This window comes from Moschus berezovskii, chromosome 11, assembly GCF_049115385.1.
Source record: "Moschus berezovskii isolate FMDL1 chromosome 11, NW_MosBer_1.0, whole genome shotgun sequence".
Lineage (NCBI taxonomy): Eukaryota > Metazoa > Chordata > Mammalia > Artiodactyla > Moschidae > Moschus > Moschus berezovskii.
This window is the reverse complement of record NC_142470.1, coordinates 71,402,855-71,418,660: the sequence shown is the minus strand read 5'-3', so window position 1 is coordinate 71,418,660 and position 15,806 is coordinate 71,402,855. Positions and strand designations below refer to the sequence as shown.

Below are 15,806 nucleotides of genomic sequence, written 5' to 3'. Positions count from 1 at the left end.
GCAGGGTGCCAGAGTTCAATCCCAACTCAGGAAACTAGATCCTGCATTCTGTGACTAATATTTTGCATGTCTCAACAAAACTGAAGAACCCATGTGTGCAAACAAGACCCAGCAAGGCAAATAAAGATCTCTTTTTAATAAAACCTATGTTCTAGACTAAAAGAGAATACAAAGAAAATACATACAATGTACTAACAAATATGTATGATAAAAATACTTCAGCTGGACCTGAACTGGTAAAATATCAGCTACAAAAATCAATTTTGAGGCAATTAAGGAAATCTGAACACAGAATAAATATTTGATGATGCAATTATTGTTTATTTTCTTAGATGTGATATTGGCACTCTGGTTATTAGGAGAATGTCCTTATTCTTAGAATTATTTAGCAGTTAAGTCACAACACAAGCAGCTTCAAACATTTCAGATTTAAAAGTATATAAAGAGAAATAAAAGGTAAAGCAACTGTGGCAAATGTTAATTACTGGATCCATGTGGAGGACATAAATGGTCACCATTCTTTATATTTCTCACTTTTCTGTATGTTTGAAATTTTTCAGAAAAATTGGGAGGGGGAAACTAACCATTCCAGGCAATGTGAAACCACAACTTGAAGAAAGTTAAGACCTGGTTACTCTTAAGCTAAGGACTGATGCTAAAGCTGAAACTGCAATACTTTGGCCACCTCATGCGACGAGTTGACTCACTGGAAAAGACTCTGATGCTGGTAAAGGTTGGGGGCGGGAGGAGAAGGGGACGACAGAGAATGAGATGGCTGGATGGCAACACCGACTCTATGGACATGAGTTTGAGTGAACTCCGGGAGTTGGTGATGGACAGGGAGGCCTGGCATGCTGTGATTCATGGGGTCGCAGAGTTGGACAGGACTGAGCAACTGAACTGAACTGAATTCTTAAACTAAGTTTTTCTTTGTGACATTTTTCTGCTGACTTTTTAAGAGTATAAATAATACTCTTTGAACCCGGATGTTCTGGTATTCTTTTACACAGTTGAAGACTATAAAACATAAATCTTCAAGAAAGAACAAGCATTTGTTTAGGCTTCTGTTCTCACATACAGAAACATGGCCTTGATGGCCCAAGTGAGCTTCCTGAACAGTATTTCCAAGCAGCAGCTCTAACCTGCAGATCAAAACGTTTTTTAGGATACTTCACCTGTTGGATAAATTCATGAAATCTGTTAAACTCTTCAACAGAAAAACGTACACAGATTCCAAATTCTGTATAAAATTTCAGGAGGTCCCACATATGGCTTCCAAAGCTATGCGCAAGCTAAAAACATTTACCTACATTTTTCAGAGTGAGTTTCTGAGTATAGTAAAGATGACTAAGGTCGTTTCACACAGAAAATTTAAATATATAAGCAGTTTTTGTTGAAATAATGATAGCTCTTCCACAGGCACAAAACTTCTGTAGTAAACTTTGTTTTTGAAAGGTAAAAAGATTTTTTTAATGTAAATAAAGTCAAATACAGATTACAATCCCTGCTTGCATTCCCCTAGCTCTTGTTAAATGGGCAGAAATCCAGTTTTCAAAGCATAAGAAATGTCTTTCTACGTGCTGCCTAAGGTGCCCATAAACAGTTCGTCTCCGACTATCTAGAACACGCCACCCAAGATTCCCACCCTCTCCCTCCTCCTCCCATTTAAAAAAGTAAACACACCCAACCTTAAAGCCACACTAAAAGGACTGTGGGTACTGTAGTCTTCTGACCACACGCACCTCAAGAAAGGTAGGGTGATAAACAAGAGGCTGCTGAAAAATCCATCGCTTAGCAGAGAGGAAATCAATGCTTCCAAACCGCCTAAGCAAGCAGACAAAATAGTAACGTTGACTGAGACAGAGCAGGAAACCGTTCCGCGAACTCCAAGTCCCAGTGTGCTTTGCGCCCCAAGAAGGGAGTGCGGGCTTTGCGCCTGTGCAGCCGGTTTCTTGCGTCCGGAAAGTCGTAGTCCCTTGCCGGCAGCAGCTCTAAGACTGCAGCTCAGAGACCACGGAAGAGGGGACGGCCGCTGCCGCCACCGCCAGCCACCACGGAGGAAAAGCAAGGGAAGGATGTGGGTTTTTGGTTACGGGTCGCTCATCTGGAAAGTGGACTTCCCCTATCAGGACAAGCTGGTTGGATATATCTCAGGCTACAGCAGGCGCTTCTGGCAGGGCAGCACCGACCACCGCGGAGTTCCTGGCAAGGTGAGGCGCAACCGGTCCCCCACACTTACTGTCCCCCAGCACTGTTCCTTAACTCCTTGTCCAGCTCTGCGGGACTCACACCCCACTGCCGAAAGCCAGTAGGTTAGGGATACTGCTGCTACCACTGGGCACCTTCCTCGGCCACCTGCCCCCGACTCTGGGATCCTAAACCAAGGGCAGTCGTTTTGAAGCCGCTGGAGATGCTGGTTGCAGCTACTTCTTGAGGAGGCAAGAAACGTGGGCACAAGCTCCCACAAGGCTGACGTGCTGAGAGGGGATCCGATTTCTTGGCAATTACTCCCCCTCCCCTCCCTCGCCCCGCCACAAAAAGGTGGGAAGATAAACCTTCCTGTCACCACGGAGCTGAAATACTAAAATCAGCTAGTAAATTCAGCTTTTTAGCAATTAAGTTTGTTGGCATTTCTGCATTCTGCCAGATTTTCATTGGTCTGAGTTTAAACGTGCATGTTATTCCTGGGATTTCTTTATATCTTTCCAAAGGTTTTATGACACCTATGGTCACAGAAAAACTAGTTTCCAAAATTACCTCTGCTTATAAAGGAAACTTATGTTGATCACCTTGGTTGTCAGGTACTTCAGAAGTTGAGTCTGGCTTTGTTACCTAAGTAGCACAGTACCAATACTATATCCAACATTATTTTAATGTTTTTTCCTTCAATGGTTCTCCTCTAAATTATAAATGTGAAAGTAAGTTCTCTGATCCATTCTTCAGTCAGTTATGCAGGGACATTTATCTTAATACACTGTAAATACAGAGAATAACAGCTCACTGCTTATGCAAATCAGCCTCATTTTGACTACAAGACAAGTAATCCATAAGGAAAACTAAATTTTGAGTAATAATTTGGATAAGCTGAACACTTACTATAGCTAAGAGTACAAAATGTTTAATTGCTTATATGTCATCTAAAATAGAGAATTATATGAGCTTAACACTTTCTTTAAAAAAAATTAATATTGGCTCAAAAGCAGGAAATCTAAAATGCCAGAAATCGGATGGAGAAAGAGATTGAAGTTAATTCCAAAGAAATACCTGCAGTCTTGCATTATGGAAAAGGGAAGAGAAGAAGGCTGTAGTTTGCACCTGCTCATAAATGAGACACAGGATTAAAATCGCCAAAAAAAGCCATTCTACCTCAACTAGAGCTGGTAAATTAAGAATCTGGCTTTAAGGTAGACAATGACTTGAAAAGAGGGGAGTGATTTACTACAAATGCACATTTACAGGCCAAAAGAGATGAAAAGAGGGGAGTGATTTACTACAAATGCACATTTAGAGGCCAAAAGAGATTTCATGCCCAAACTATCTCCAAGAATATTGTAAAATAACATTTAAGACTTTAAAGAACTAAGTTAAATAAAATGCCTTTTGAGTTGTCAGATATGAGCGCTTAAAATTGCCATTCTGCAAAGGAATGCCTTAACCTAGGCTTCAGTTTAAAAAACCAGGTATTAAATACTTAAGAATATGTTTATAATAGCATATTTCAGTACTCTGCTCTCAACCAAAATGTTTGTTACATAGCACAGAGTTATGTACACTGTCAAAACAAACTGATGGTAAGAAATTGCCAAGTCAAGACAACAATTCATGAGTCTTTAATAAAATATTAAAGAAGGTAGCTATAAAAGTCACCATCTCTTTTTACTTAAATATACTAAAACGTAAAGTAGGAAAGTTGGGGGCGGAGGTGCTGCAACAGCTAACAGTTTGATACCAATTTTTATTTAAATAATCCATCCTAGCATATTGAAGGAAAACCTAAAGCATTAAACATTTTCTAAGTATACTGTTCTGCTAAAAAGAAAAAAACTGGAAAGAACATTATTTTACTTCACATTTTCTATTATAATGGAGCAGTTATATAAATATTAACTGTCTGACAAACAGAAATACAAAAGGCTGCAGAAATAACTAGGAAATTAGAAGAATAATGTAGATTCTACATAGCACTATGTTTTTTACAGCAACATATGCTCCTCGTGAGCTAGTCATCAGTACATATGAAATGTGATGTTTCTAAACAAATGTTGGACTCATTTCTACATACTGTAATGTGACATTTGTAGGAAAAATGCCAAACCTACTTCCTTTCCTAATTATGCTTTCTTTTTAGCTTCATTAAACTTTAATATCTTCCTAAGTTTAATTAAGCAATTCATTTATTTCTAATAAAACTAGCAATTTCTTATCAAAATAAGGATCTATTTAAATGTGAAAAAGTGTTCACATCAGAAAGAATATATTTCAATTTCAAAAAGAGAAAACATTTTAACATAAGAGATGATCATGAATATTTACTAAATCTCTTAACATTTCTAGATGGTGATCAGAAACATTACTCATTACCCAATGAAAAAGACCCATCATGGCTCATATTTCACATCCTCCAAGCCTATTCACCTTTCAAGACCCTTTCTTCAGTTTCAATGCCCTCCCAAAAAAATTTAAGTACACTTACAAATTTACATTGTTTCCCCAATAATAGGAACAAACAGCTTAAGTTTTATAAACTATTTCTGGGTAAATATATCAGTAGTGTCAGCAGTCCATGTGTATTTCATCCATAAGCAGTCAAAGGGACCCATCTATTTTCCCTTTATGATTCCCTACATATGCTCTTTGTTTTCTGTTTCAATTGTCACCACCTACATCAAGGACTTTACTACCTCTCCCCCTTTCAACAATTACTACTGAGCACTCACATATAAGTGGAAACACCTATGCAAACAACAATACCTAATAAGTGCTATAAGGGAAAAGGTGCAATGAGAGTTTAGAAGGAGCTGCTGCAAAGTTGCCTGGAAAGACAGCCAAGCCTTTATGAAAAGAGTGGCAAGAGAATATCCAAGGGATTCTAAAGAAGGGCATTCCACTCTGCTGTGCAATGCTATGCTGTGCCTAGTCACCCAGTCATGTCCGACTCTGCGACCCCATGGACTATAGCCCGCCAGGCTCCTCCGTCCATGGGGATTCTCCAGGCAAGAATACTGGAGTGGGTTGCCACGCCCTCCTCCAGGGCATCTTCCCAACCCAGGGATTGAACCCAGGTCTCCATATTGCGGGTGGACTCCAACGTCTGAGGCACCAGGGAAGTCCATTCCACTCTGGGCACTGGTATATTCAAAGATATGAATGTCTGTAAAGGTCCCATCACTTCATGGCAAATAGATGGGAAAACAATAGAAACAGTGACAGACTTTATTTTCTTGGGCTCCAAAATCACTGCAGATGGTGACTGCAGCCATGAAGTTAAAAGTCACTTGCTCCTGGGAAGAAAAGCTATGACCAAGCTAGACAGCACATTAAAAAGCAGAGTTGCCAACAAAGGTCAAAGCTATGGTTTTTCCAATAGTCATGTATGGATGTGCGAGTTGGACCATAAAGAAAGCTGAACACCAAAGAATTGATGCTTTTGAACTATGGTGTTAGAGAAGACTCTTGAGTCCCTTGGACTGCAAGGAGATCCAACCAGTCCATCCTAAAGGAAATCAGTACTGAATATTCATTGGAAGGACTGATGCTGAAGCTGAAACTCCAATACTTTGGCCACCTGATGCGAAGAACTGACTCATTGGAAAAGACCCTGATGCTGGGAAAGATTGAAGGCAAGAGGAGAAGGGGACGACAGAGGATGAGATGATTGGATGGCAGCACTGACTGGATGGACATGAATTTAAGCAAGCTCTGAGAGTTGGTGATGGACAGGGAGGCTTGGCATGCTGCAGTCCATGGGTCTCAAAGAGTTGGACACAACTGAGCAACTGAACTGAAAAATTATAAATAATTCGTTACAGCTTGAGAGGGAAAGTGGTAAGAAGTGAGGTTTGTAGTTAACTCATGCAAAGGAATTTTTATTTTATCCTATAGAATATTATAACCCTGAAAAATTTAAAGCACAGGAAAATTCAAAATCCAATTTTTGCAACAAAAAGTCAACCTAGGGCCATGTAGAACAAACTGGAGGCAGAGAGCGAAAGCCCTAAGGAGGAAACTAAAGGATGATGAGAAAACAAATTTAGAAAATAATCAGAAGATAAAGCTACCAAGAATTAGTGACTAGGCTGGTGAAAGGGGAAGCAAGGAAAGGTGGAGGGCAGAGCTTGTACCCCAGACCACTAACATTTCTTGCTCATAGTCTACTTCCTTCCCACTTAAATGTGCATACTATATACTTTATCGCCATGAACATCCTTGTATTGATGGACCCTGATGCTGGGAAAGACTGAAGGCTGAAGGAGAAGGGAACAACAGAGGACGAGATGGTTGGATGGCATCACTGACTCAGTGGACATGAGTTTGAGCAAGCTCCGGGAGATGGTGAAGGACAGGGAAGCCTGGCGTGCTGCAGTCTATGGGGTCACAAAGAGTCAGACACAAATGAGCGACTGAACAGCAAATATACTTTAACACACTGGTCTTCCCAAAGCATCTGCTTTTATCATGCCAGTCACCTTCTAACTTGAGTGCTACAGTAGAGCCTCATTTCCTGTTTCTCTCAAATTTCAGTGGCTTGTTTTTTTCCATTGTCCCCCAACTCCAATCTTTAGCTTTTCAAATCTGACTCTATCCTATTTCTCCAATTATCTTTCTGAATCATCTTCCATACATGGAGAAGCCTCTGCTAAAGTCAGACACTTTGGCCTGGTTTAATTCTGCTTCTAGACCCTTACTCAGAACTGTGTTTTTCTTTCTGACCACCCAAGACTCAGAATTATTACTTCACTTAATAAACAGCATACATCACAGCCCTTAAATATTCTCTACCTATTTCATATGTTAATAAGTTCATATTCCAGACTTACAATATAAGCTTTTAAAAACCAGAATCAGTTTTATCATCTCTACAACAAAAAATAGGTATTCAATAAATAGTTCCAACTTCACTTTGAAATGAAGGTAATACAGCAGTTCCTACATGACCCACATCAATATATGTATCCTCACTGCAGCATTATCTTAAATAGAAAAAAAGCTAAATACAAATGTCCAACAGTACAAAGATGTTTAAATTATAGCTCACTGATGGTAGCGTATCATGCACCTATTAAAAAGTATCAAAAGACTAACAGGAAAATTAAAAAACATAATCCAAAAGTCTATGTGTTCCATGATTACGAATTATCTATACAAATGGACAAAGACTAGACAGAAACAGAAAGGATAGCACGAATATCTGAATGATGTAGGTTCACTATGTGTCACACAGCAGGCATACAAGTAGGTCAAGTTGTGGCTTACAATTCAACTTTCTCACTAATGTCAATAAATACACAACCTTTGACACGAGGTAGGACTTGTATTAAAAAAACAAAGGCAAAGTCTCAGACTGTTCCAGACTTAGAGAATCCGAAACTACCTCCAAGTAATTTTTATCTACATTTGAGAACCACTTCTCCATAGGAAAGCACCCTGTAATGTCATATTTTGTTCCTCAGTGGAACACTATAGCAATCTTTATTCCCTGAAGAGAAAAAAGGTGATCAGAATATTTATTATAATTGCTTCTTCCTTTTGCTTTTGATTTCTGTCACAGGTGTGTTTTTTAATATATCCATTCTAAGTGAATACAATATACCTATTATGCACAAATTTAAGAGAATTTGTTTTAAAAGGCCAAGATAGTTTGGATAAGATAGATTCTTTTAATTCACTTTAAAATTTATATAAAAAATAAGTACTTTTTAAAAAGTGCTCAGTATAACAAATGAAGTTAAAATATTCCATGTCAACAGTAAGTTGCTAATGCTCAGTTAATGAACTTTAATTCAGGAAAAAAAATTTTTTTTTTTTTTACTTTTCTTAAAACAGCCTGGAAGAGTTGTGACTCTTGTTGAAGACCCTGCGGTATGGTATAATAATTCTTTTTTGTATAGTCTTTAATCATAAAGTGTTAACATGTTTTGCAGTTTTAATAATCAGTGAAATCTTATTAGCAGTCATCACGGATAATCTGAACTGCACTGAGCCTAGAAACTCCTCTCTGTATTAGTTGGATTTCTTCTTATGTGCTGGGAAAAGTTGGGATGCAGGATTCAAGGCAGACAATGAAAAGCCAATGGCGTGTAGTCTCATTTTTCCCTTCTTGATGAGTTTGTTGCCTGAGAATTTTGTGGTCTCCTTTGACATTAACAGAGCCAACCCTCAGACAGCCAGATGACCACAAAGAATTAAATGAAAGGCTTAAAGCTTTCCTCACATTTGCTCAGTTCAGTTCAGTTCAGTTCAGTCGCTCAGTCGTGTCCGACTCTCCGCGACCCCATGAATCACAGCACGCCAGGCCTCCCTGTCCATCACCAACTCCCGGAGTACACCCAAACTCATGTCCACAGAGTTGGTGATGCCATCCAGCCATCTCATTCTCCGTCGTCCCCTTCTCCTCCCGCCCCCAACCTTTCCCAGCATCGGAGTCTTTTCCAGTGAGTCAACTCGTCGCATGAGGTGGCCAAAGTATTGGAGTTTCAGCTTCAGCATCAGTCCCTCCAATGAACATCCAGGATTGATCTCCTTTAGAATGGACTGGTTGGATCTCCTTGCAGTATAAGGGACTCTCAAGAGTCTTCTCCAACACCACAGTTCAAAAGCATCGATTCTTCGGCGATCAGCTTTCTTCACAGTCCAACTCTCACATCCATACATGACCACGGGAAAAACCATCGCCTTGACTAGACGGACCTTGGTCGGCAAAGTAATGTCTCTGCTTTTTAATATACTATCAAGGTTGGTCATAACTTTCCTTCCAAGGAGCAAGCGTCTTTTAATTTCATGGCTGCAATCAGCATCTGCAGTGATTTTGGAGCCCAAAAAAACAAAGTCTGACACTGTTTCCACTGTTTTTCCATCTATTTCCCATGAAGTGATGGGACCAGATGCCATGATCTTTGTTTTCTGAATGTTGAGTTTCAAGCCAACCTTTTCACTCTCCTCTTTCACTTTCATCAAGAGGCTTTTGAGTTCCTCTTCACTTTCTGCCATAAGGGTAGTGTCATCTGCATATCTGAGGTTATTGCTAGGAGTCTAATATTTCAGCAAAAATCTCAGTCATGAATTATCACTTTCTTTACTGCATAATCTTATCGATAGCACAACAGGTTTTTTTAAAAGTATGGAGTACTAGAAAACTTATTTATCTGATAGTTCTCTGTTTCTTAAATATTTTCGGTCATTTTATTGAGATCCAAATTTTACATTGTTAAGTTAAATATTTAACTTTAGAAAGGACTTTGATTAATAAAAATCAAGCAGCTGGCAACAGCAGATGAATAATGGTAAAATTATGAAATGCTTTCATAACTTATATTAGGAAAAACATCCATAAAAAATGGCTCCAAACTGGTAACTAAAACTCCTAATTAGAGGTAATAAAAGGCACTTTGTTTCTATAGAATGTTAATTTATTCAAGATACTTAGCAACTTGAAGTTTAATAATTAAAAGTTGTCAAGAAACTAAAACATCTGTGTTACAAACTATAAATCTTGCTTGTATCACAGATATTTTATTCATACTACAAAAAAATCTTTGCAGCTAAAGTACATTGCTTTTACTGACACTGTTCTTAGGCTCCCTAGACAAAGCGTTTGCCATTTACTATTCTGGATGGAGTAATTTACTAAGAATATTTGAAAGTTTACTCAGGGAAGAAATGAACAAATAAATGAACCTATTGCCCTAATAGTTGATTACTTTATTACAGAGCTTTTAAAATACAGAACTCTTTTTGCAAACAAGGGAACAACTAATTTATTATAAGGGCTTCCCTAGTGGCTCAGCAGTAAAGAATCCACCTATCAATGCAGATGTTGGTTTGATCCCTGGGTCAGGAAGATTCACTGGAGAAGGAAATGGCAACCCACTCCAGTGGGTTTCAGCATACTATCAGTGAAATGCTTATGGATTAAAGATTTAGAATTATATTTTAATGACTAAATGAAGATCTGATATTTCTCATTTCAGTCCTATTAGTTAAAAGACATAATTTTAAAAATTTAAACAAAGATAAATATCCTGGTATACAAGGAAATTAATTATTCAGATTGAAGAATTTAAAATGCTTATTTCCTTTATTATTTAGTATATACCTCTTCGTTGCACATTAAGGGAAGCAAAACTGCACTGATTTCTAAGAATATACAAGATATTTTCTTAAGCTCATAATCTATCTTCACCTATTTTAGCCTCGTAAATACTAAATAATACTTTCTTTTCATTTTTCAACAGGGTTGTGTATGGGGTGTTGCTTACAGACTGCCAGTAGGAAAGGAAGAAGAAGTAAAAGCATACCTTGATTTCAGAGAGAAAGGCGGCTACAAGACCACAACAGTCATTTTTTATCCAAAAGATTCCACAACAGAACCATTCAGTGTGTTGCTATATATTGGAACATGTGATAATCCTAATTATCTTGGTCCTGCACCTCTAGAAGACATCGCTGAACAAATTTTTAATGCAGCTGGTCCAAGTGGAAAAAATACAGAATATCTTTTTGAACTTGCAAATTCTATGAGAAGCATTGTGCCAGAAGATGCAGATGAGCATCTTTTCTCTTTAGAAAAATTAGTAAAGGAACGTTTAGAAGGAAAGCAGAACTTCAATTGCTTTAAAAGACCTAATTGATTTTTCCAAACAAGCGGAACTTTTAATCTTCAGAGAATGGCTTCACTGCACAATGGCAATATGATTTGTAAATGTGTTTACTTGAAAATCTTAGTTGTGTTTAATGTTGTAGTGAAGATAATATCTAAATTCACAGTTTAATTGCATTTGGCTTGAAACTCATACATACTCAAAATATTGGGATATAGTTAAAGAAAAAATTCGTTTCAATAATATAATGAATGATTCTCCAGCTATATGATATTGAATACTTGCTCATGAGAAGTTCTTTAGAAAAATACAATGAAGGACTCAGTTCAGATCGTTTTTATCTAAATAAATACAATTCTGTTGTTTCATATTTCAATACTATTTTAAAGTTGTAGAGAATTAAACCAAAAGTCCAGTAAATATAATAAGGCTATGCCTTTAATATATTCCCATATGTTAACTCTGTAATCATGGTTTAAAATAAATAAGCTTAAAATAACATATAATTAGATATGTATGGCAATATAGACAAGATTTTGGCCTTGATCATGAACCTCTTTGTTTAGATTTTAAATGAAACTCCAATTTAAGCCAAAAAGTTAGCATTTTAATATAAAAATTTCCTTGGAATTATAATGTACTATATCTCTCCTTTTTTGAATAAATGTATTTTACTGCATAGTAAAAACCCTTTCAGCTAGAAAAGCACAAATTACACAAATTACATCTAACAATTTATCATTCAATTTATATTAATCTTATACTGAAACTTAAAAGATAGACTTTTTGATATTACAAATTAACAGAAACATATATAATGAAAGTTTGCTGTTTGAAATGGCATTTACAATTGTAATTTTTTTAAAGAAGTGGCGTTACCTGATCATTTGCTACAGTTTTTTTTCCTTCTTACATCTTGTCACTTAACAAAGGTATCCACTAAATAGTGTGATGATGCTACTCACCTAGGAACCATGAATGCATTTAAAAGTAACCTTGATTCAGACTAATCAGATCAGTTCTTATTAGAAGTGATTTCCTTCTCAACAGGACATACAGTCTCTCTAAAATCTTTTCAACATGAAAAGAATTTCGGTATCACATTAGATTTAATGTGAAACTAATAATTAGTACCGAAGTTGTTCATGTAAAATAAAGCTGTCCTTTTCATGTTTTTTTTAAATTTTTTATAAACACCTTACTTGCTAATTTAGTCAGCTATATAAAATTTAAAATATTTTCCAACATTTTCAGTATTAGCTTTCTAGAAGGCATTTCACTTGTCCTATACAACAAGAAAAGCACTAACATTCATTAATGAATATTTCATAAGGATGTACTAGGCACTTTACACACAGGAGCATCCTCTCAGCTTATTTTCATAGTAACTTGTATACAAGTACACATCCAGTAAGTAGCAGAAGTCCATGTCTCTGCTAAAGCGCAACAGTCTACAATATATTTAAAAATCCACATCTTTACTAACCTACATCTTTTGTGTGTGTGTAATGAAATAATATGTGGCTTGTTAGACAGAGATATTAATTTTGATAGATATATACAGAGTCCCACAAATATAATTAGCCTGTCCAAGAGTCACATGCCATAGCTCAGAATCACATAGATGTATTCAGAGATAAAGCCATTCATTTTACAAATAAACCTAAATCCAAAGAAATTTGTAACTCCCAAAGTGATTCTTCTACCATTTAACACATGTTATATATCAAGGGAGAGGGATTACTTTGGTATCGAGCCACATTTGTATCTTTCTAGACTTTCAGTTATTAATAGAAGTTAACTAGAAAATACACATGTGGTACACAATCAACATTTATAGGGAGGCCATGATTCAAAGAGCCCAGGAACAGGAACATTCATTTCCACTGGGATGGGGAGAAACATAACTAAAATGGATAAGATAAATAATACTAAATTGGCAGCTAGGGTCTGGAGCCGACAAGCGACTAAGAATCTATCATAAAAGTAGTAAGCTATCTAGAACAAAAGTTATTTTTGTTAGCAAAAGCACAAGTCTCTTTATAGCCCTGGGACCTCACTTCCCAAGCAGTCTCTCTCATTCTGCCCTCATCACACATATAACTCAGACTCAGTCCTCAGAGAACAAATCTTAGGTGTTAAATTTTAGGAATTCAAGAAAATTATGAGTATAAACCTTACACTGAGAGAAGAAAATTTTAATAAAAATCTGTATAATGGAGAGGATATTAAAATAGGTCTTTCTACTCCTACTCCAGGCCACTATTATCTCCTTTCCCCAATCCCAAATAAATAATACATTTACTCTTGAATCTACCAAGAACTGTAAGCACAGTCTAGATACCATCTCCATACATAAAAAGTTATTATCATTTAGGGAAATAAAGTTTGCTGTGATGTCAACCTTGAATATCTAAAAGCATGAATGTGATCTATTCCTTCAAGACTGATTTTAAAACACTGAATGGTCAAAATTTTATTCTATCATATTAATTTCTCTTTTCCATAAAAACAAATCTTTTTTAAATTGTAACTGGAGTAGTTGTGAATATCAATGTAAGCATCTTACTCCTATAATTTATATCCCTGATTCTTTGTTATATGATAAATGTGCTTAAAATTCCCTCTCATCACATCACATAAAAATTTACATTATCAAATAGGATATTCCAATTATGTTTTTCAACAAAAATACCGTAACTATTTTCTGTGAATTTTTTCAGCTTTTAACAATCTGTTTTTTTATATTTACTGTTTATTTGGCTGCAACGGATCTTAGTTGCAGTATGCGGATCTTTAGTTACTGCATGTAGGACCTAGTCCCCTGACCAGGGATTGAAACCAGCCCCTCCTGCACAGGGAGCGCAAAGTCTTAGCCACTGGACCACCAGGGAACTCCCTAACAATCTATGAATTTCTAAGGCTTTAAAATAAAATCACACTAAGCACAAGATTTTTTCTATTTTCTTATTGGAAATGTCCCTCCAATCTAACTTTATTCTGCTGTTCTCCACCCACTCCATGTAGTCTCACATCTCCAATGATTTTCTGATTCCACCCAAAGATATGAGTCTTCATCTTTCTTTACAACTCTGATGCATCAGACACTAATGATATCACTCGATCAGTATGTGTATCTGATAAACAGTAGTCAAAGATGTAAATACAAACACAAGGAAGTGTAGCAAAGTGTTGTAAAGCAAAAAAGCTCAACACTTCCGCTGGATTTCTTTTTACATCTTTGACTACTGTTTATCAGATATACCTAGACTTTGATTACCATCTTTAGAAGACGTCCAATCTCTAGTCTACTTCCTCAAACTCTTTACAATTCATACGTCCATGTAAGGTACTTCCAGTTGAGCTATATAAACATCTCAAACTTAGTGTATGAAAAACAAAATTCATCTCCTTTCCCAAATAGAAAAAATTTGTTCCACATTACTTCCGTGCACACAATACACATTAAATGTTGAAGAATGGATAGAAAACACAACAAACAAGTTTAAAATATCACCAATTATCAGCTTTTGTAGAAAATGATCATTTTCACAATTTTTTAAAAATGTAGTTGTGTTCAGTTCAATTCAGTTCAGTCGCTCAGTCGTGTCCAACTCTCTGCGATGCCATGGACTGCAGCACGCCAGGCTTCCCTGTCCAACACCAACCCCCAGAGCTTGCTCAAACTCATGTCTATCCAGTCGGTTATGCCATCCAACCATCTCATTCTCTATCATCCTCTTCTCCTCCCACCTTCAATCTTTACCAGCATCAGGGTCTTTTCCAATGAGTCAGCTCTTTGCATCAGGTGGCCAAGTATTGGAGTTTCAGCTTCAACATCAGTCCTTCCAATGAACACCCAGGACTGATCTCCTTTAGGATGGGCTGGTTAGATCTCCTTGAAGTCCAAGGGACTCTCAAGCGTCTTCTTCAACACCACAGTTCAAAAACATCAATTCTTCGGCATTCAGCTTTCTTTATAGTCCAACTCTGACATGTATACATGACTACTGGAAAAACCATAGCCTTGACTAGATGGACCTTTGTTGGCAAAGTAATGTCTCTGCTTTTTAATATGCTGTCTACGTTGGTCATAACTTTCCTTCCAAGGAGTAAGCGTCTTTTAATTTCATGGCTGCAGTCACCATCTGCAGTGATTTCAGAGCCCCCGAAAATACAGTCTGCCACTGTTTCCCCATCTATTTGCCATGAGGTGATGGGACCAGATGCCATGATCTTAGTTTTCTGAATGCTGAGTTTTAAGCCAACACTCCTCTCCTCTTTCACTTTCATCAAGAGGCTCTTTAGTTCTTCTTCGCTTTCTGCCATAAGGGTGGTGTCATTTGCATATCTGAGGTTATTGATATTTCTCCGGAAATCTTGATTCCAGCTTGTCCTTCATCCAGCCCGGCATTTACATAATGTACTCTGCATATAAGTTAAATAAGCAGGGTGACAATATACAGCCTTGATCTACTCCTTTCCCAATTTGGAACCAGTTTGTTGTTTCATGTCCAGTTCTAACTGTTGCTTCCTGACCTGCATACAGATTTCTCAGAAAGCAAGTCAGGTGGTCTGGTATTCCCATCTCTTTCAGAATTTTCCAGTTTGTTGTGATCTACACAGTCAAAGGCTTTGGCATAGTCAATAAAGCAGAAGTAGATGTTTTTTTGGAACTCTCTTGCTTTTTTGATGATACAACAAATGTTGGCAATGAATGTTGATCTCTGGTTCCTCTGCTCTTTCTAAATCCAACTTGAACATGTGGAAGTTCACAATTTACCTACTGTTGAAGCCTGGCTTGGCGGATTCTGAGCATTACTTTGCCAGCATGTGAGATGAGTGCAGTTGTGTGGTAGTCTGAGCATTCTTTGGCATTGTCTTTCTTTGGGATTGGAATGAAAACTGACCTTTTCCAGTCCTGTGGCCACTGCTGAGTTTTCCAAATTTGCTGGCATATTGAGTGCACTTTCACTGTTGTAGTTGTGT

At 37.2% G+C, this 15,806-nt stretch overlaps 2 protein-coding genes across 4 annotated transcripts in view; one reads left to right on the top strand and one right to left on the bottom strand.

Moving 5' to 3' along the window:
• Positions 1-15,806, bottom strand: part of ASB3 (ankyrin repeat and SOCS box containing 3) — a 114,858-nt gene that overhangs the window by 86,071 nt on the left and 12,981 nt on the right. The window lies entirely within an intron of this gene.
• Positions 1,738-12,495, top strand: CHAC2 (ChaC glutathione specific gamma-glutamylcyclotransferase 2). Of its 2 annotated transcripts, XM_088841476.1 has the most exons (3): positions 1,738-2,210; positions 8,044-8,079; positions 10,452-12,495. In XM_088841476.1, the coding sequence occupies exons 1-3, from the start codon at positions 2,076-2,078 to the stop codon at positions 10,845-10,847; spliced, it is 567 nt and encodes a 188-aa protein (XP_088697602.1). In that variant the 5' UTR covers positions 1,738-2,075; the 3' UTR covers positions 10,848-12,495. The 2 variants fall into 2 exon arrangements, with proteins under 2 accessions (XP_088697602.1, XP_088697603.1); XM_088841477.1 differs by lacking the exon at positions 8,044-8,079 and having other exon boundaries at positions 1,740-2,210.

Excerpts from the sequence above, each read along its gene's own strand:
- CHAC2 (XM_088841476.1), top strand. The coding sequence starts at position 2,076 with ATGTGGGTTTTTGGTTACGGGTCGCTCATCTGGAAAGTGGACTTCCCC. Across the intron at positions 2,211-8,043 it reads ACCGCGGAGTTCCTGGCAAG|CCTGGAAGAGTTGTGACTCT; the intron begins GTGAGGCGCAAC and ends TTCTTAAAACAG. Across the intron at positions 8,080-10,451 it reads CTCTTGTTGAAGACCCTGCG|GGTTGTGTATGGGGTGTTGC; the intron begins GTATGGTATAAT and ends ATTTTTCAACAG.